General features: G+C 40.9%; 1 protein-coding gene across 4 annotated transcripts in view; it reads left to right on the top strand.

Moving 5' to 3' along the window:
• The window catches only part of cux2b (cut-like homeobox 2b), a 108285-nt gene that overhangs the window by 4146 nt on the left and 82699 nt on the right, over positions 1-21440 (top strand). For 2 of the 4 annotated variants that reach the window (XM_049578937.1, XM_049578936.1), the window contains exon 1: positions 6809-7129. The exons of 1 other annotated variant lie outside the window; for it this stretch is intronic. In XM_049578937.1, coding sequence (XP_049434894.1) covers positions 7067-7129 — 63 coding nt within the window. In that variant the 5' untranslated portion in view covers positions 6809-7066. Of the gene's footprint in view, positions 1-6808; positions 7130-7791; positions 7892-21440 lie in introns of those variants that run through there. One more of the 4 variants, XM_049578938.1, reaches the window with a different exon arrangement.

Below are 21440 nucleotides of genomic sequence, written 5' to 3'. Positions count from 1 at the left end.
GTGTTCTGAGCCCCAATAAGACTATGATCATCTACAGCACACTACGCGGTGGAAAACATTAGTAGGAAACATTGTTCATATCATGCGTTTTATGAACAATGTTGTCATGCTCTTACAATGTTGGACAGTTGTCATTTTATGAAAGTGAACTAGTATAGATAATGATACACTCAGCCACAGATCTTTGCTTTGTGTCCTTAACACAGATGGGCACAAATATCAATAAGTATCCTTTAGACATCAGTTGTATTAAAGTAAAACAGGCCTACAAGACACTGGTAAAAGAAAATGTGTTAGAATACAAACTATCACATTTTAGGCTTTTAGTAGCCTCAGCATGGGTCTGCCCTTAACCTCCTCTTATTTCCCAAATCTGAGATTTGAGGTGGCCAATCAGGATAACTCTGTAGTGGGAGGCTGCAAATTCAGGGGTGCATGCTGGATATTATCTGTCAGCCAAAGTGACCATCAACTGACTGCATGAAAAGCCAACTGAAATGCAACTAGGGGAACTGAACAGCTAGGCCTCGGTGATGCACTAGTCCTTCCAGATGACAATAGTAGAGGTCTTTTTCTAGAGCAATAAATATAAGTGCAGTGGAGTTTAAAAACAAACGATTAAACAACTGCACAAGACACAACACAGCACCATTACAGCAGAGCATGATACAGTACAAAACAGTACAGGAAGAACCACCACCCTTCCCTGAATACCAACAACAAACTAAATAACAGGAGGCCCACTCTCCTTTGTGTACATCTGTAACATAAATTAAATACAGTAGTTCACAATAAGTGCATTGCTGGACCGGACAGGACATATCACCTGATTGACTTGCAGTGTTTTGGGCTAATTGTTGTAGACCTACAATTTTTTTTTCTACAGTTTAAAGCCAGGAATAAAGTGTGTCTTGGAGAGTAAAATTACATATCAAAAATGAAGTATTCTTAAATATTTGAAATAAAAACTATAGTACTTCACCCTTACATTTTTCTTCTGTCTGCAAAATACAAATTACTAAACACTCAAAAGCAATGAAATATGCATTTTAACTACATTTAATTAAAATACTGCACATCTCTGGTCCTTAACCAGTTAGCAGACATGTTAATTATAACTGTGGTAAAGCTGATTTTTTTGTGTTAATTGAAGGCAAATTAGGTAATCACAAGAAGGAAAGTTTCTATTTGCACACCTTAAATCTCAGTTGAACATGTGTACATAGGAGCTACATTCTGTGACATCACATCTAGTTTGTGAGCCAATCATAGTCTGGTATGCAGCTCATGGGTGTGATGTGGAAACATGAAACCTCCAGCGCACAAATACTGAGAATGGACTTTACAGTGAAGTCAGAGACATATTGTGTCTTATAGTCTAACTTTTGACATGAATTACACAATATTAACAGACTCTGGACTGTTGAATAATGTAGAATAAATGTAATTTTACACATTTTTGAGAATTCAAGTCACATTATGCAAAAGCAAAATAGTAATGAAGTGTCATAAAAGGTAGGCTACTCATTATGACTTCTCTTGACAAAAAAATGTTACAACTTGGAGAGCCAGTATGAGTTATGAGAAAATGAATTTACAGCAAAAGCAAAGGTAACTCCCAAAAACTCGACCTAACACTGACAGGGAAACACACAGACTAAACACCAGAGGAAGATGGGTGCAACGGGCAACAGGTGACAGCAGGGTTAATGAGGAACAGGCGAAACTAACCAGGGTGGGGATTTGAGGACAATGGGGGCTCGGACCTCTGTAGGTCACCCCGCACTCCCATGTGGAGTCCAGAGGAATGGTCCCCTGTTATTTATTTTAATAAAAAAAGCTCTCATTCAAAGTACGTGTCTTAACTGAAACATTTAAATGTGTATACAGATTCAGATTAGTAAAACAAAATCTAATCAACTAATAAATGATGAAGTATTATTATAGATTAAACCACTTAGCTACCATTAAACCACCTCCACTTAGCTGCTTTACCACATGCTACATGAAAGTGATGAACACATAAACCCATCAATTATATCCAGTAATATATATATATATGTATCTGAAATGGGCCATTTTACATGATGGGTACTTCTACCTTTGGTTCTTTATTTTAAAAAAGGTTTGAATTACAGAGTGGTTTTACCCAAATTACTAAAAGATATATACATTTTTATTTTGGTATTTTTGTAGAACTGGTGCTTTAAGCATTAACAGGATGAAAACAACACAAGGTCACTTGGATGAAGAAATAGTTAATTATAGCTTTCATGGTGATTATTTAAATTTTGGTTTATTCACATTTTTAAACAGCTTTTGTTTTCATGTTTTTCAGAAAATTACAAGTATTTATGTGACTGAAATACACCTTTTTCACAGCAGAGATTTTGATGTGTCATAGAATGAACAGCACAGTTGTAATTAATAACCTTGATTAAGGCTGCATTGCAATTAGATGTTCCAGTTACGAGGTCCTGGTATTGTGCATAATGGTTCACAGGCATGAATTACTAGAGCATTGGTAATGTTATTAGTTACACATATACTGCCCCTGCTTTGACAAGCCAAATGTGTGCTGTGACAGAGGTCTAAAGGCTAACCAGCAAATAGAGACAAATGCTTTAAATGCCCACATTTTCTAAAAACCAGTAACATTGTCTAAAGCTATAGTGAAGTGTGACAGCAACTACAGAGGATAAAGTGCAACCATTTTGACTAATATTTAGGACATGTGGAGTGAAGTTAATTCTTTTTCCACGCTGCAGACTCCTTTATCTCTTTGACCATTCACTTACCTATCTTGTCCAGTGGGTAGTGCTAGCAACCCACAGCATTCAGCATCCGAACTACCATGGAAATGTGATCTTGACTCATTCTCAGCAACTGTGCATTTGTTGTCCCATCTGATTTAAAACAAACACTTCATTGTTATGTGTGTTCTCAGTTTACTGTATTTTAGTTCCAATAAAATCACTCAGGAATTAAACTGCATCATGTGCTAAATTAGATATTTTCATGATGTTATGATATAATTTCTTATAATTCCTATTCATAAAAATTGCAAGACATTATCACATTTTCTAATGAATATTTTAATAAACCTTCATGAGGTTCACTTATCACCTACCCAGCAAAATATTCCTTTAAATACAGTCAAAGTGCAGATGCATAGCTACGTACCTTAGTCAGTACAGGCAGGCCCTTGTACTGATTGGTTGAGGTAGGTGTAGAAGTAGGGTGATGTTATAAACTGGAATATGATTCTCTGCATAACATACATGATGTTAGCTCAGCTGTGGATGAGATGCAAACAAGTAGGTGGGTCCCTCTGGAGAAGTACAGGCTTCAGACTGTAATTGTAAGTAATACTTTTACCAAGTTCAATGGAAGGTACAATAAAAGACTACTGAAATGTATATAATTATAGTTACAAGACTTTGCTCCTTCTCAAAACTATGCCTCCATGCTGTTAAAACACATGTGAACCTGCTCAGTCAAAGTCCTGTCATATTTTGGCAAGTGATCATTCTGCTTTGTTTTGTGCACTTGTTTCATTAGATAAAGGTTGCTATGATAACCAAGGTGATAAATGCTGTAACCAATTGTAAAAATTTACAAACTAAAAAGTGAAAGGATTTATAATACCACCAAGTCTGCCTGAGTCAGTGTGCTGGGATCTCTGTAATAGTGGACGTGTTGTCAGATACTTCAGCAATTAATCCTCTGCTGATGATTGTCGTAGAGGGTCTAAGAAAGCATTATATATACATAGGTGGATCATGAGACAATGGGCCCCCAGGCCCCACCCTCCTACATGGGAGCAAGACACAGAGTTTGTGGGGATTTTGCCTCTTTTTTATTATTGTTTTGTGTCTCTCTGTAGTTGTAATGCATCTTTTCATGATTTTGTGTCTCTGTGGAAATTTTGTGTGTAGTCATTTGGAAATTTTGTGTGTGGTCATTTTGTTTCTCCTTGTGGTTGTGCTGTGTCTCTTTGTAGTTACTTTGTGTTGCTTTGTGGTTGTTTTGTGTCTCTTCGTTGTCATTTTCTTTTTCTTTGTGGTTGTTTTGTGTTTGTTTGTACTCATTTTGTGTCTCTTTGTGATTGTTTTGTGTTTGTTTGTACTCGTTTTGTGTCTCTTTGTGGTTGTTTTGCCCCTTTCAGTAGTTATTTTGTATCTATTTGAATTTCTCTTTGTTGTCTTTTTGTGTCTTTCTGTGGTCATGGTGAGTGTCTTCCTGGTTGGTACATTAGTCATATCTTGCAGGTGAAGGCCAGGTGGGCAACCAGCACTTTGGGCCCCCAGGCCCGATAGGCTTGTTCAGTAATAAATCCATGTGTTCATATCCTCGAGGATAATAAGAGACACCTACTAACAGTAGCTGTAGAAACTTGTTGTAGACATGAAATGACGAAGACATGAAATCATTTGCTTGTAGAAATGTGGTTTAGGTGGTGCTTTGTACCATCATAAAATCCCCAAATTAGCTCAAAGAAGCTTCTATCACTCATCAACAATATGCTATTTCATTAAATACACTGTCAGCATTTTCAAACAGATGTTCTGCCATTCTTCCCAAGAAACACAGTTATTTGAAATCCCTCATCCACTGACCTCATCAACACAATGATTTTCTTGCTCCTGGATAATTTCCCTTCTGTGCGCACAGTCCTCATTTTAAGTAACCGTGCATTACTTTTTAGATTAAGCTTTTTCAGAATAAGGTATTAATTTGAATGGGGTGACCAGGTTCCTGGAAGAGGCCCGTTGTGCTTTGTTGATCACAACGGTGAATGTGAGGTCAAGATTATATTCAGAAGTACAGAACTGATTGAGGCCATGAGATTCTGCTATTTTTCATTAGGCTGACTGTGGATTCAGGGGCCCGGCAGACAAAGCATCAGCCTCTGGAGGAGGAGATTGTGGGTTTAGGTCCCACCTGGGTCCCCACCAAGCCTGTGTGCTCCACATTCCTGTTGAGCCAGAACACAGTGTTCCTATCTGGCATCTAAAAATGTCTGCGATTACAAATACTTTGCGTGATCTGCTGGCAAAAGAGAGTTTTTTGGTCTGAGCAGGATGGACTATTGAACACGGACACAAGGTCAAAGATGCACTATGGGTCCTTACTCAGTGACATGTCCCGGCCCAGAAGTTCAGCTTATTGTGGTGTCACTCCTCACTCTCAGCTGACGCTGCCCTTTTAACTCTCTGTCTCAGTGTGTCTCAGAGAGTTATTCTATATAAGGAAACAATCAGATAACAAAATGTGCTGTAAACTGATGAGACCGTCTACTCCTGTTAATCAGCACAAAAACTTAATTTCCGATGATGGATGTTTCAAAACTAAGTCAAGAAACCAAAGATACAAATAAGGGCAGACTTTTTATTTTTTAAATTTACTAATATTTTTGTTTATACTTCATGAGTTGTAAAAATTAGAAGCTGTTCTCTATAGCTCATTTGTGAATTCTGGTTTTTCTATTTATAATTATCTTCCTAGTTATATTTGAATCCTGCATTTTAGCCTCCCCCTAGAGCCACAAATAAAATGCAATAAGCAAAACTTTTAATAATCTTCCCCTTCCTTCCCCTTAGGTGTTTGTCTATGGCAGAGGAATATGTCATTGTCCCCTGCAGTGCTAAAAATATGACCCATGAGGATATTATTTTCTACCTGATTTTCATATTGGCTAGAAGCAATGTGCACTGTGAGGCTGGTGCACAGTGACCAGGAGGTGGAATGTGGACTTCACAGCTGGTTTTGACGGACACCTTCACTCAGTGATAATGGTGTAATTAATGGAGGAAATCACACAATGCTCATCTGCACATAACCTTGTTTCTAACACCGTGGTGTCAGCAGGGGGAGCACCTGGCACCAGTGCTGAAGCACTACAGCAGCCTGTTTGTGCTTCCTGACCAGAGGAATGAGTTATTTTAAGTAGACAAAGAGCACACTAATGTTTTAATAAGTTAGACTAAGTAAAACATGTACCACTTTACATCTGCTGAGAATATTGCTGCCATTCACTTTTATAGAGACTGTTATATTGTTGTAATCCTAAAGCATATGTTTTATGGTCTTAGATTGCATGCATGCATATAAATTCTTATGCTTTCCTATTCATTTAAGTGCACAATTAAACAACATGACCAATAGAGTCATAGACTTTGACTATTTATGGATGCAAAGGCATTCACAATAATCCAAATACAGTAAAAAAAAAAAAAAAAAAAGATATATACATATGAAATGTTCAATATTAAAAAGTGGGGGCTTAAACTTTAGCTGTTATCCCAGGTAATAAAGTCTAGGTATAGTAAATGTGGTCTTGAAAATAATATAAAAAGAATAAAGGCTACTCTGATCATTTGAATTTATGCTTAGCACTTGGCAAAAATATTATTAAAAGATCTTAACTTATCTTATCTTCCCTATTAAAATGTGGACATAATCTGTGTATGTGGTCACAGTGACAAAACGACATGTGGACTAATGTTAAGCGGCATTCTAATAATAGTTAGACTACATATGTCGATAATGCAGCCTATTTTAATTTCCAACACTGCCTCTAATTGCAGACTACTGTCCCGTATGCTCCTGTAATAAACACTGTAAAAAAAAAAAAAAAAAAAAAAAAAAAAAAAAGTAGGCTTGGCTAAATTCCCTGAACTCCACTAATCTACACATCATCTCCTTCCCTTTTCCAGACGGTATTGATCAACCCCGTGCTTTACGTCAGTATTGATAACTTTGCCAAAGCAAAATCAAGTGCAATTGTCCAGTTAATGTTGGGGACGGAGGCACGGACACACTTGCTCTTTACTTTTCAAAGACCCGGGCACTTCGCCAAAAATATCGTCTACTTTTTCGCTTCTCACCGCCACAAAAACATGTTGGTAGACTTGTCAAACATATCGGTGGAGTCTCGTGTTAAGTCAGTTCGTTATTTTTTCTAAAAGTGGGACCGGTGATCGTAAACGTTGTTTAACGAGGGGGAATCCAGCCCACATATTTATTGCAGCCGCTGAAAAAAATCTCCTCAATATCCCCCAAGATGGCCGCCGATGTAGGATCGATGTTTCAATATTGGAAGAAATTTGATCTACGGCGGCTTCAGGTTAGTGCTATTCTCACCTTTCTCGGCTTATTTTTCCAGCGGTATGTCTTGTTACTGTACTCTGGTGTGTGTTGTGTCGTTTTGGGTGAATGTAAGGCGAAAGCTAGCGGTGTTTGCATTGATAGTTATTAGAAATTGATCTCTCTTCTGCCTTTGTTCAGTTCAATCATTGATCCGCGGTGGAGCGACCGTGGAGCAGCACAGCCTCTGTGTTAGCCACACCGATCTGGGATCAGCACCGCGGACAGCACTGGTGTTTACATGCATTAGCTTTTTTAGCTTTTTTACTCTTTATTGTCCGCGACAAGCACCGGCGTACTTACATGTACGGAAACTTTTAATGCGCCCCTGAACCTCTGTTCTTGGACGTAGGCTGTAACTTTTTCACCCAGCTTAATGTTTTATGCGGTTTGTGTCGACGGCCGTCGCGTTGCTGCTGCATCTTTCAGTAGGCTATAGTACAATTATTGTAATTTTACATTTTTGTATAGTGAAGAATTTGCATGTCGGGAAGTTTTATTTGTGATTGGGAAAGTTTATTTTGTGGTCATTACACGTACTGTTCGGACATTTAGTGAAAAACATATTTTCCATTGGTGTCGACTGTACATTTAGACACGTTAGTCGCCACTGACAGAGCAACATACAGCCAGTAAGTTGTCCTAAAAGACGAGCTTTTCAAGTGTTTAAACGCCGAAGCGCTGGACTCTCATGTCGCTGGCACAAACATGTCTTTAATTAATAGCGTGGAGAATGTGGCAGGTGAGCAGTTTGTTTGTATCACAGCCGTAACATGTACCTATATTAAATAGCATGTCAGCTCCGCAGCCTATAGCTTCACCCACTGAGCTCAAAGTTGAATTTATAAAGCACAATGCTCACAGACTGTACGGTTGTATTTCTGAAAGCAAACGTTGGAATAAGGTTGGGAAAGCTAAACGCTGTTTTCAGTGTCCACTCCTTCACCCCCCCTCCTCTCCTCTCTCCTGAAGCCGCATAGGGCTGCTCGGCCGGGGGGGCTGTGTAATTGTATTCCCCGCTAATGTTTGTAAATCAGCCTCGGCCGGCGCAAGGGCAGCGTCTGTGCCGTTTGACTGATGTTCTGTAACATGAGAAATGACAGGAGCATGGCAGTCCGTGTCCCTCGGAAAAGCCTACCGAGGAGGAGAAATCAGATCTGGTGGCTCTCGGTTGTCTTGTGTTGGTCGAGTGTTATTCCAGCTCCCAGCCGCTGGACCTCTCTCTCATCCAGGCTGGGATCCGGAGGGGCGAGGGAGCTATTGTTGTTGCGGCTTCATGAAGCGTCCTCTCTGCAGGCTCTCATCCTCATGCACCCCGGCTCCAGAGGACCGTGGAGCATTTATGATAGATGTATACATTCAAGGTTTTTCATTAAATGTGACTGAGTAGCCTAGGAGCTAAATCTGAACTGCCCCTTAAGGATGCCCAAGCCATTACCTAGTGTCATGAGCGGTGATGTAGTGGTATATAATAAAAAAGGGTAGCCTCCAGTCTGTGACCATCGTAAGGCATACGAGGGAAAATTCATGATACCTGCAGAAAAGTGTTAATTCATGCTTGTGTTCCCTTGAATGACCCTATCTGTAAATTAACTTTGATACCACTAGCTGTGAAATAGTGCCTAAATCTACTGCAGATGGATTATTGTCACTTTATAAAAATGGCTAAATAATTCCACCAACGAGGAAAAGGTGGAAGGTGGATGAAATGAATTTAGGTGTAGGATCCCTGGGTTTTGGCTTTTCAGTTACATATCTATGTAGTCCAGGATATATTGTGAACTAGACATAAAACTGTGTAATAGTGCAATCAGGCTATATTGTAAAAAATACACTCTTGCATAAATACACACATTAGTCCACACATACTGTCTGAAAAATGAAATATACTAAAATGCACATAAAGATGCAAATTGGCTTGAATTATAGCAACTATGAATAGCGCACATTGACTTTGTCTTCAGTGTCTGCAGAGTTTGGAAAAGTGCCCTTTTTTTGATGCTCTACAAGCGGTTTGTCAATCACACAAAGTTTTGTTGTTGGTAATGATCATGTGGCAAGATGTGTTATGTAATGTGATGGAAGTGGTTGTTTCATTTTCTGCTGAAATTTAGTGTCTTTAACACTGAAACATTTAATATTCCACAAGACTAGCATGGATCTGATCACAGTATCTTATTGTCATAAGCTCTGCTAAATATTCTCACAAGACTCCGGTTGCAAACATGCCTGTAGCTTAAATGTGACATCCTCAGCTACATGTCAGAAATCAATTAATTCACTTATTTCTCATTCAGTCATGGTTGGGGCCAGTTCTGACCGTGTAAAATCACGACAGCTGTTTCCCCATCTAAGCCCACATAGAACAGCATTCTTGCTATATCATCTACAAGCTATTTATTTTAGCAGCTCACACCGGAACATTTATTTTCTCATTACAAGTTATTATATGAGTAAACTGAGTGTGCAGTTTTTTAGTGTTTGTGCAGTAGATTTGTGCCTCCGAGTTGTACAAGATGAATAATTCACCTGCAGGCTGATGAAAAGAGGGCAGGGAAAGTGCGAAGCGCTGAGGTGGAGTGACCTTGGTTCCTGCTGGCTGCAGGTCACCCGGCCGTTGCTGTGGTAATCATTCACACCAGCCAGATGGCATTTCCGTGGGCGAGCATGAAAAGGACGGGTCAGGGTCTGTCCTGCCAGGTCCTGCCAGGCCCAAAAACAACTCTGGGCCAATACGGTACCTGGAGAGAGAGAGTTGGGCCTGTAGAAAGTCTTTGCAGAGCCAGGTGATGAGAATGTGTGGTCAAAGCAGGTGGAAATGCAGTATCCTATCCTATCAGCTGAAATGTGCTGTTAATCATGAATTTGTTACACATATTATTACCTTTTATTTGCCCTTTAAGCACTCCGAAAAAAAGGATTTACACGGATATCAAAGCAGACCAAAAAAGACTTGTATTTGATTTCACTTTAAAAAACTTTGGCTCCATGCCTTTACTACCAGTTACTTTTATCCCTCTGTTGTTTTTAGCAGTGTCGCAATGCTGCGCTCATATGGCGAAATAATGCTCTGCTTATTTGTTACTATTTCTTAGCCTTGTTTCCATTCTCTCTTCCATGAATCTAAGAGGCAGTGGGGTTTTAGATCAGGAACAAAAGCTTGTGATTGTACTACATTTAGCATGACTCAGTTGCTCTGGTGTCAGCTCTAATCCGCACACAGAGACAACAGTATTGCCAAACAGTGAAATTGCTTTGCAGCCTGTGAGCCTGGCTGCCTCCGCTGCCAGCCTGCTCTGTGCGCTGTTTGCCAGTAGCTCCCCCACACACACATACACACACAAACAGCAACCCTGCAATCTCAAATTGGCTGTGAAAATCGGTCTCTGTCTCCATTTCATTCATGCTTTCATATATTTGTTTGCTGATATTGTTAATGTCACATGCATCAGTGTAATCTCATTGTAGTGGAGAATAAGTAAGTCCAGAGCGCCTCAGATCTTGTATTATTTATCATAATGACTGTATCATTCCATTCATATGCTGCGATAGATAGAAAAGGCTTTAAAGTTGACCTCCACGGTGGGTGCTATATGTGCTCATTATCTCATTTTTCAAGACTTGCCTTTTGTTGTCAGGGCTTTCAAATCTTCAGCAGATTAAGTGCTGTGTTTGAATGTAAAAGCTGCCCCATCATCATAATCAGCAGCGGTTTGAGCCGTGCATGCCTCCCATATAAACATTTCTTAACATGCTTTCATTATTACCACTTCTGTGAATCGATGGGTGGGGCATGTCTGTCACGGTCCCGTATCCTTCGGGTTGCCCCTCTCTTCCTTTGACAGTGACAACAAAGCAAATAAGAAAGAGAGGAGCTTTTACAGGACTATCTGGGGCAAATTGAGATGTGAAATCCAGGAGCCATAACCCTGGTACATAAAACGCGGGGAACATTAGAGAGCGAGAGGAGTGAAACAGACTTCAGCATTAAGCTGTTTAACCTCTCTGTGTAGCATTAGTGGTAGAGACTTCAAAGCAGATGCTTCAGCGTTGGAAGCGGAATGACAAATGGGTTTAGAGACAGCTACGGTGAGCATTCTCACAGGAAGACTAGGCCTGTCATTAATGTCAGCTTAATCACTTTGACCTTCCTTCAAGTAGATTTCCATACCTATCCAATCATTTTGCCTTGCTTGTGCTCCTGTTTGGAGACTGCTGTATGTGCTGCTGTTTGATAAGCCTGGGTGTGATGATGTTACTGTCTATATCAGCAATTGTATGCTTGAAATATCCTGAAAGCTGTAACATTAAAGGGTTGGTTCAGGCAAGCTAAAGAAAAAACTTATTTTCTCACTATTTCTTTAGCCATTTAGCTTTGTTTTTTCTCCCAGGTTTTGACATATACGTCTCTGAGATCTCTGCCTCCACCTCGATGCAATGGTAGTGAATGTAATTTCCTCGTTGTTCACTGCTTTAAAAAATTACAGTGGCAGCAAGTGTCTTTGAAGACACCATGATGTTACGTGTCACTGTTCTGCACCACTGTCTCGCAAAATATCAGACATTCCCAGATGTTTGTTACGGGAAGAATGTTAAAAAAAACAGGCAATCGTCTTTTGTGGTCCATAACAGTGACTACATATTCATGCACACTAATATTCCACTATTGTTCGGAATTTGATACGGGTCATGGAAACAGCAAATTCTGTTTGGATTTTTAGAATTAGGCCTTTTTCCGAATGTAGCATTAAGACGTGTGATATGCCAGTTTTATTTGGGTTTTAGGAGTATTCATTTTATCATATCATCATACAGCCTGTTTGGAATATGTGTCTCCCTGGGGTTTTTACTGCAGTTTGTGACACACAGCATCTTGCTTGTTTACGGTCAGCTCTATGCGTTGTCATGGATATGCTGTACACAACAGTTAGCAATGTGGGGGTACAGATGCATGCCCAAAAGAAAAGCCCATATTTTAGTCAGAAGAAGAAACACGCCGACTGTTAAAAATGATGAAAGACTTAGATGTCAACATGTTTTTGGATTTACTCCAATATCACAACACTGACCTTTTTAAGACGACAGCAGTTTTCCATATTTTCACATGATAAAAGACATGTTAGGGCACGTTAATCACAGTATGCACCACTGCATTTAAATGGGAATATTAATGGAATATTCATTTTCATTAGCCTTGTCTTTCTCAGAATATGGGCAAAAATGAAATACTTTGCACATGTCAACATACTCAATGATGGCAATAGGTGGGTCTAAAGCAAAAAATAAATAAATAAATAAATACCATTGTATTTAATAGTGCTGTGGTAATATAGCTTTTGACCACAAGTGGCAGCACGGAGCACACTGCTGCTGACAGTAGGTGAGCAAAAAAGAAAACCTATGCCATCTTTATCAAATGTTTTACATTGATTGTAATGGAAGAGAGCTTTGATAGGAGTAAATTGTGTTATTTTGTATTTTGTTTCCTTGCACCTGCCTTATGTTTTTTCTATACCTTATTGGTCACTAAGAATGTTGCCTACCGCCAGATGGACTTTTAACTTTTCTTCCCGTAACAAATTTCACGAGCCTCTCAGTGACTGAAATGTCTGCGTTGAAGGAGAAGGCAATGCTGGACCGTGATATGTATGATGGTAATGGATCAGCGCTAGAATCCACAGAAATGGTTTTCATTAGAGCTAGTTTTTACCAAAGAAATAGTCTCTACAAAAACTGTTGACAGCATGTCCTGACGATTTTACAGAGAAACAGGGACATAATTATTCTGGAATGCTGCTATTAATTGTTTTCAATGCCATGAGCACCTCAAACACAAGTCTAGTCACATCAATTTTATCTGGGTCGAGCTGAAATCTCAGAGATTGGTATCTGAAAACCTGAACAAACGTCCATGACTAGACATCATAAGAGGTAAGTTAGAAAATGTTTTTTTGTAATTTGGGTGAAGTGTCCCTTTTAAGGAAGTTATTGACATCGTGTGAGCATATGATTTCATAGTATTAATCACTAATTGTTGTGGCTAATGAGCGCTAAGAATTTTTGTCACATTTCTTCTCCTTTGGCTACCTGCCTGAATATTTCTGGTTTCGGAAGCTTGCTGTTTTAATGTCTTCTCTTAAGCATTGTGCCAAAAAAACAGTACCCCCAATGTTTCAGCAGGAACGCCCCCTTGGTATTAGACAGTTCTTCATAGCAAGAGACGCCAGATTTTTCATAGCAGTGCGTTCTCCGTTCTGCTGCCCCTAGGCTGGAGCAATTGCTTTGCAGGAGTAAATAACCAGCTTTAACAAAACTTCAGGGACACATTAGTCTGCTGGAGGACGGCTCCATGGCGGTAGGGCAGCCTCTTCCTCCCTCACAGTGAGCCAGGCGGAAGCATCAGGAGGGGAGAGGTAATGGCTCATCGGCATGGGTATAAAGCTGTGTCCTCTCTCCCTGCTGACAGCCAGTCCCATGCCCAGCAAGTTCATATTGAGCTGCGCTTCTCCACCGCGGCCTTGGCTTTATTTGTTTTGACTGCCTGACGCCACTGCAGACGTATTGAGCACCAGTCCTTTCTTGTTCATTTTACTGGGCTTACGATGAATCCTTCTGCCCTCCCTCTCTGTCTCTCTCTCTTTCTGTCTCTCCATCTCTCTACCTAGCATCCCTCAGCTGTATTTGGCAGGGTTTCACTTGCTGTATATCATTCCTCTATTGTCCATTTCGTCCTGCATAACCAAAAGGAAAAATGCCTTTATTTTTTTTTCTCCAAATGTGCAAGTTCCAGGCTTTTGTACAGTGTGTGTTCTGACGTCGGTTGTCATGTAGAGTGGGTTAGCATCGTGTGAAGGGTGCTCCTGGGCCCAGCATGCTCATGAGATCAATGCCTCACTTACCTTCTCCAGGTTGTCTTTGGGGATCTCAGCTGCTCTCATTATGTGCCACTGCTCAGAGTGTGTTTACCAGACTGGAGGAATAGTAGTCTTGTGCATGCCACCCATTTGTAAGGCCCATTTGTCCTCATTTAAGTGGGAAGAGAGAAGACCTGGGAAAGACGGCCTCTTGGTGGTCTTTTGAGTATTAAACCAGCATTTGTTATTACTAAGCAGATGTGCTCTTATTTATCAAAATAATACAAAAGGTGTGTTATAGCAAAAGCAGATGGATCAGGCTTGTTGTGTTAGCCGGGTCTTGTCTTTGTGCAGCTGCTACCCCCACACAGTTAATTACTCTCTTATTCATCCCCAACAATGGGAGGGGATAGAATAAATCTGAGCCTCGCACTCTCGCTTCTTCACCAGGAAGGTGCAGACTGGGACCCTAAAGCGAGCGAGTGGCTTCAAGAGGTACAGTTTATCATTTTTAATGGAGAGGAACAGGAAGTGGAGACATGAAGCTGGGCTCTGTGATTTATACACCACCTCAGTCGGGGGAGAAAAGAGCAAGTCTATCTCCCTGTCCACACCTCCGGTTTGCAGTCGCTTCTGCTCGAAACATACCCCCTTGGCGTTCTCGGCTCCTCTTCAACACCACCAAAATACACTTGCGCTTTGTCGGAGCCTCTCCAGGGAAATATCATAACAGGAGAATTTGCCTACCTAACCATAAGATTTTGGGAAAAGTATCACCCTATTTATTTATTATCCATAATTAATGTCAGCAATTGTATATGTTAACACGTGGTCTAATTGCTGGTGTGTAGGAGGTACAGTATCATCCCCAAATCAGTCTACATCCCGCACTGCCTCCTGCCTCTCAGTGTATCTGGTTTAGTTGTTCCCTGAAAAGCCCAGTGATGTCATGCCTCCATTGTCACCTGTTCATTTACTTTCGTAGTGGAGGGCATCGGGGTATTGATCAGGGTTTGCAACTGTGTTAGCAGCTCTGCCGGTGTGTAATATAGGCCTTGAGGCTATTCTGTCTTTCCGTTCAGTCTCACGAGTGCTTTCCAGACCTTGTAATCTTAATTAAATATGCAACTTTTGATCGCAACAGGGTCACTATTTTTGCATTTAAATGTGGTCACAGACTCACCCCTCCTCCCCCCAACTGAGAGAAAAAGGCAGACATTTTGAATCTTAATGCAAAAAAGGGAGAAAAGAACAAAGAACTGAATTGAGTCGCTCCTTTTTCAATTTCCCTTGTTAGCCTCCTGCTGCATTCCCCCTATAGTTTTTCTCTATTTTTTTTTCCAGAAGAATTTTATGATATTTTCCTCCCCTCCCCTCTCCATCTCTCCCACTTTCTCTCCGCTCTCTCACTCCTCGGCAGTTTTCCCCAGACAGGTTCCACAGTGTTTTAGAGGGGATGGATTTAATTGCTCTGTGGGGATTGGTTGGCTGTGCCGGGCTCGGCTGTTTAATTAGTGTACCCTGCCGGGATTGGTTTAATGCTTCATGATCTTGAAATTGTCTGATTGTTCAGCCCTCTGGGGACTCTCTCTGCCTACGTAGGCCAGCAGGTTTAGCTAAACATTGCTCCAGGCTTCTGCTGTATGCAAGAGGAGGAAGAGTATGCCTGAGGAACAGAAATATGGTGGTGGTGTGTGTGTGTGTGGGGGGGGGGGGGTCAAATTGTATGACAAACCAGGGGACATGTGAAGTGGACAGTCTTCTGGGCTCTCCTGAGCACTTGAGATCTGTGCAGGCCTCAAAGGGACGTTTATACTCACAATATTTCATCTCAGCTTGATGCTGTATGGAAATGATCTGTTTGACTATTAATGCAGGACCAATATTTAGACTGTGATACAGTGTTTCTTTATGATAAGCAAGCATATGATTTTTAGCTGTAGCCAAGCAAAATAATTTGCTTTGGATGTGGCTCTCTGCTCGGCCCATACATTTTCTACATTTCTGCTTGGATGTCTGAATTGATGACTTGTATTTTTTTGAAGGCGCTCCTCTCTCTGCATGCTTTCGCCAGCTTGTTTTGAATGTGGGAGAATGTCTGCTGCGATGGGGCCATCAGGATCATTTCTCGTGGATCTCTGAATGATGTGCTTGGTCACCTTGAGCGAGAGGAGCTGGGGGAAATTACTTTTGTGTAAATGGGCGCAGGGTGTGTCTGTGTCCCTTCTGTAGCCTTCCATGGGATGCCCTTGGTTTGGTTCAATCATGGCAGCGACGTTGACCTCAACAGTAAATGTGCTTGGCATCAGATCCTGGATAAGGGAAGAGCGTGCATTGCGGCGGTGCAGTCCAGCGCAGATAGCACCCACTGAAGGCTAAAGTCATTCCGCTTCATCAGACTTATCGAGCCCACTCACTCAAAGAACTCAACCTTCAAGTGCATAAATCTCCAGCGGATGATAATAAGAATACCTTCCTCTGCCTCCCTGCCTGGACTTTATAATGCATTTGTCCCTCACAATGAATGATGACTGAGTGTTCTGGTGCTACAATGATTACTTTTTGTCTGAGAGCTCTCTCTATTAGAAATCCTCCAGGTAGATGCCACACAGATCATGCATTCTGCCGTTGTTGACTGGATCATCTGTGCTGCACCTAGGAGGTCATTTCTTCTTGTGCCTGTATCTACTATTGTGTTTACACCCTCAGAGACACTGAGTGGATGCACATGATCACCAAGGTGATAGACCACATGGCAACCCAAGCAGCTCCCAAATGAGAGTCGCACCCTGAGCTTCAACCCCTTTCTCTCTGGGGGAGATGCCCTGATTACTGAGTGACTTTGTGCTGGAGTTGAGGGCCCTCTCCAGCTGTTGGGATTGTTTGTGCAATGATGTTAAGGGGTTGTGAGTAATCAGAGTTGGGTTGTGTAGACAATCTTTTAATCTCTCTATCATGGATGTTGTTCATCTACGTCTGAGCATTTTATCCATTTCTGATAAATGTTACTTACTGCATTTCCTTTTCATGAAGCCCTAAATAATAGGTGGACTACCAGAATATAACATGAGGTCTGGTCATATCGCTGGGTTTGGAGATATTCATTGTTCTGTTATTTTTAAGGGGGGAACCTCAGGTCAATTGTGGATCATGGTCAAAGTCAACATTGCTGCTCTTTTATAAATAAGCCCCAAGATTTAATATTGCAGGGCTCCTTCAAAGGCAAAAATATTATTGCATCCCAACACCATCCCCCCACTGCCTTTTGGGCAGGGTGTGAGTCCAGCGTTCGTCTAGACGTGCGGCATCATTAACCTGCCGCGACCTCAGCCCCTGATGAATTCGCTCTCACATCCCCTGCAGCCTAGCGTTAGCAGCCCTCCTCCCGTCCACTGGGAACTGGGGCTCCTCTGGACTGGCCATTAGAGCCACTAGCCTCTACTGGCAGGCATTAATAGGCCAAGTGGCCGGAGCCTCTCTCAGACTGCTGAATAATTCAGACCGTCTGGGCCGTGTCTAGTCCCGGGGCGCAGGGGGATGTGAACTGGGGAGAAGGGTGCAGGGGGCCGCATGGAGGTGCAGGGGTTAATAACAGGTCTGCCTCTCTGTGTCAGCAGCTGCTCAACCCCCTCCACCCCCAACAAACGTACCCAACCCCACCCCACGTATGAAAGAATCCTATTCAGTTGATTAGATTTTTCAAAATGGATCAATTTTTAATCAGCGGAGCATCTGACTACGGTCAATACCATTGTCGCTGCGAAGACAGTTGCTGGACAGCCGTCTTTATTTACAGGAATGTTTGTTTTTTACTGTATGCAGATGGAGAGGCAGGAAATGGCTAGCTCAGATCACTGCACCACTGCAGTCCCTGGTCTGTCCAGGCAGGGGTCTGGCCTCATCATGCATGTCTGCAACAACACCACCACCACCAAGGCTGCAGCAAATCCAACACTCTCTGATCATGCCCTTTGGAAGATGAGCGGTGAATATTTATTCACATCAGAGCAGAAAGGTGGATTAGTCTAATGTCTTTTCCTGTGCGAATGTGGGTCCGTCCAAAGAGACTTCTCTTTGCATCTGCATAAGTAGTGAGTAGGAGTGAAGAGCCAACAAACTAGCTGTAATACTGCCATCAAAATTTCATTGGGCTGTGGGGAGACCCTAACATGTTAAATAATGAGGAGCCCATAAACTTAATGTTCAGAACCTCTCCGCAACTGCTGACGACGTCTAGTTATGACTCGATACGTAGGCAGAATTATGAGGAGATAATCCTTCTTCTGAGTGCTCCTCATTTTTGCACATCTGGTTCTTAAACACCCAACCCCCAAACATTATTTGTGTGATCATTTCAAGGAGCCTTCGGTATGCACTGATCAGAGTGAAGAACTTTGTGTGAAATATAAATACTGTCCTGTTAGTATGGGACAACATGGCAGACCACTTTATCATTTAAAATGTCACATGCATTTTATGGGTTCTTAATGTCGCATCCCACTTTTCTATCTACAAATAGAAAATGGAAAGCCTCAATCTTATACAACAGTAAAAGTAAAAGTATTGGTTTTGCACTACTGTACAGGCAAACAAAGTATACATAAAAAACAGACTTGTTTCACAGTGTTCTTTTAAAACAGAAAAATTCAGTAAACAAGGTCAAATGGTGTAATATGGTGTAAAATCAATACTGCTCTTTCCTGATGGGGTTAAATCAATATATCCAAAACAGAAAGATCAATCAATAATATGACAAACACGAGCATACTCAAAAGTGCAAATATGCATACCTCTTGCTCCATGCTATTGCTAGAAAATATTATCATGTCACCAACAACCCAAAAATAATCTAGAAAAGATTCCAGGGGGAAAAAAGCCACTAAAAATGACAATTAGCTGAGCTTTACAGTGCCAGACATCGGCCTGCTGTGTCTGTGACAATGTCACAGCTCATAAACTGTCACCAAAAATGACTGAATCTTTAATGACCCAAACAGAAAACTAAGGAGAGACAATAGTGTTTTGCTCTACCATTCTACTAATCTTATTAACTTCACGACTGTACCAAATTGAAATAATGCAGATATTAAAAAGCAGTTCACATAAAACGTGCCACTGTTTAAACTGCTTAGTTGACAGCACAAGCAGTCAAATGGTAGGTAGTCCCCAAACGCTTTCAATAATGCTGAGTCAAAGGAGCATAAAGATGATGCATGCATCAATGGTTTAGGAGGGCGGCCGTAAAAATAGTTTTTCAGGGAATAGAAATTGCTAAAACTGTTGTCACTATGCAAAATGATTTGGCTCTGTGACTGAAAATCTAGTTAAAACATTTGTATGGTGAGCAATTTAGAAGTTACTTGCCGCATGTTAAGTGTTTGTTACTGTGTTTAATCTGGTCATGTGTGCCATTTGTATGGACAAAATGTTGGCAAAATCTGTAACCTGTCCAGAAAGATTTGATGCTGTGGGTCATATGGTATACAACATACAGACCCTTTGAGGAGGAAGATGACTGAGCAGAGCAACACTAAAGCAAAACAAAACAGTTGTCCATGAAGGCCTGATAATAGCTATAACATTATTATAATATTGAATGTATTTAGCTTTTTTTTTTTTTTTTTTTCAAAACAAGTTCCAGAGCACTTCATAGTCATGAAAGATAAAGGACTGGGTGGATGACACAGATCAATACATCAGAAGGACACTGAGGCAGTGATGGAAAAATTGAAATTAGATAAACAGAAGGTTCCAGCTGCAAGGGTATTAAGACCGTAGACTGTAGTCAGGAAGAGCATATCCCATTTATAGTACATAACTGCATATCATAGACTAAACACTGACATCAGGATATGTATAAATGCTAGCGTTGCAGTTTGTGATTGTTGTTTGATATTTTGTCCTATAGACACTCTACTATATCTATACACTTAAATAAATGCCATGTCACAGTATCAACACAGGACACTATAAAATCAGAAAAGGGGGCAATATTATCCTGCTTCCATACACTACCATAACTGACATATTGACTGTAGTGTATGACATGATGACATATTGAATGACACATTAGCATATTGACATAATAACAAACAGGTGAATGACACTGGCATGAATAAATGACATTTTGACCCTGAGATATAATGATATGTTTGCATTTTAACAAGATGGCATAAGTGTGACATATAATGACATGTTGTATATTAAGTCCCTTTCCCACTACACAAAATACCTGTTAACACCCATTAACATCTGGCTTTTTAATGCAATAGGAAAGGTTTTATTGGGCATTCACACCTGGGTCAAGTGACTCTGCAGTTGTCACAGGTTTTTATCTCCTCCTGCTCTGATTGACATTGATGGGAACACAACACACGGGTGAACACTGGTGAGATGCAATGACGCACCACCACAAAATACTGTCCGTTTCCACCCAAGCAGCGCTCAAACATCGTCTCAAATTTGTCAGCACCGAGTTTGAAAAAGAGGCTCAGTAAGTAAGAGATATGTAAAAACAAGTAACCACCATAAAAATTTCACTGACATGTTTTTTTTCTGATTTTTTTTAAACATGGGTTTACTTGTGTTTCTAAAAACCTGTGCATGTGCTAGTTTTGGTGGAAAAGGTGTATTATACAGATGTCAGTCAGCACGTCACCAGTTTGGAGAAGCAGGCTACAGTGAGACATGGAGGCCAAGTAATGTAGTGCTGTGGATGGGGCTCACCAACAAAACATATTTTAAAGATATTTTGGGGGGCTTTTTAGCCTTTAATGTATAGGACAGACAAGCGTGAAGGGGGGAGAGAGAGAGGGAGTGGGGTCGAGCCTGGGCCGCTGCGGCAACAGCCTTGTACATGGGGAGCCTGCTCTACCACTAAGCCACCGGTGCCCCACAAAACATATTTTAGCCACCAAATAAAAGTCCCACCAAAAAAAATCAAAGTGTACACTATATTTTTCCTGCTTTACCCTCATGTCAGACAGTGATTTCCAATGGGTAAATGAGGCTGTTACATCACTCTCTTTAAAACCAGACTGATTTTACATAGTTGAACACAGGAGCTGCTGGTTTACCAATGCCGTGATCAGTTAATTTGTTTGTGTTATTGCATAACTTTCGCATTTAAAAGGATTAGTTCAGATTCACTTAAGTCACATAATAACAGAAATTAACTAACTGATTGAGGTAGCGGTAGACCAGAGGTTCCCATGTTCAGTGAGCTAAAATGATTGTTTCTGTCAGTGGAGTCTGGTGGCTTTGATGAGAGCATAGATGGGGAACTGAAGCTGTTTACAGCTTCCCCAGTCGGAACGGGCTGTCTCACAGAAAGGTAAAGAGCTGAAAATAATCTTAATATAGCATACATGTAAAATGATATTGACTTCTTTAGGTGGGACTTTCTTTAGGCGGATAAAATATGTTTTTATGCTGATT

This window comes from Epinephelus fuscoguttatus, linkage group LG6 (assembly GCF_011397635.1).
Source record: "Epinephelus fuscoguttatus linkage group LG6, E.fuscoguttatus.final_Chr_v1".
Lineage (NCBI taxonomy): Eukaryota > Metazoa > Chordata > Actinopteri > Perciformes > Serranidae > Epinephelus > Epinephelus fuscoguttatus.
This window is presented reverse-complemented; position numbering and strand designations above follow the sequence as displayed.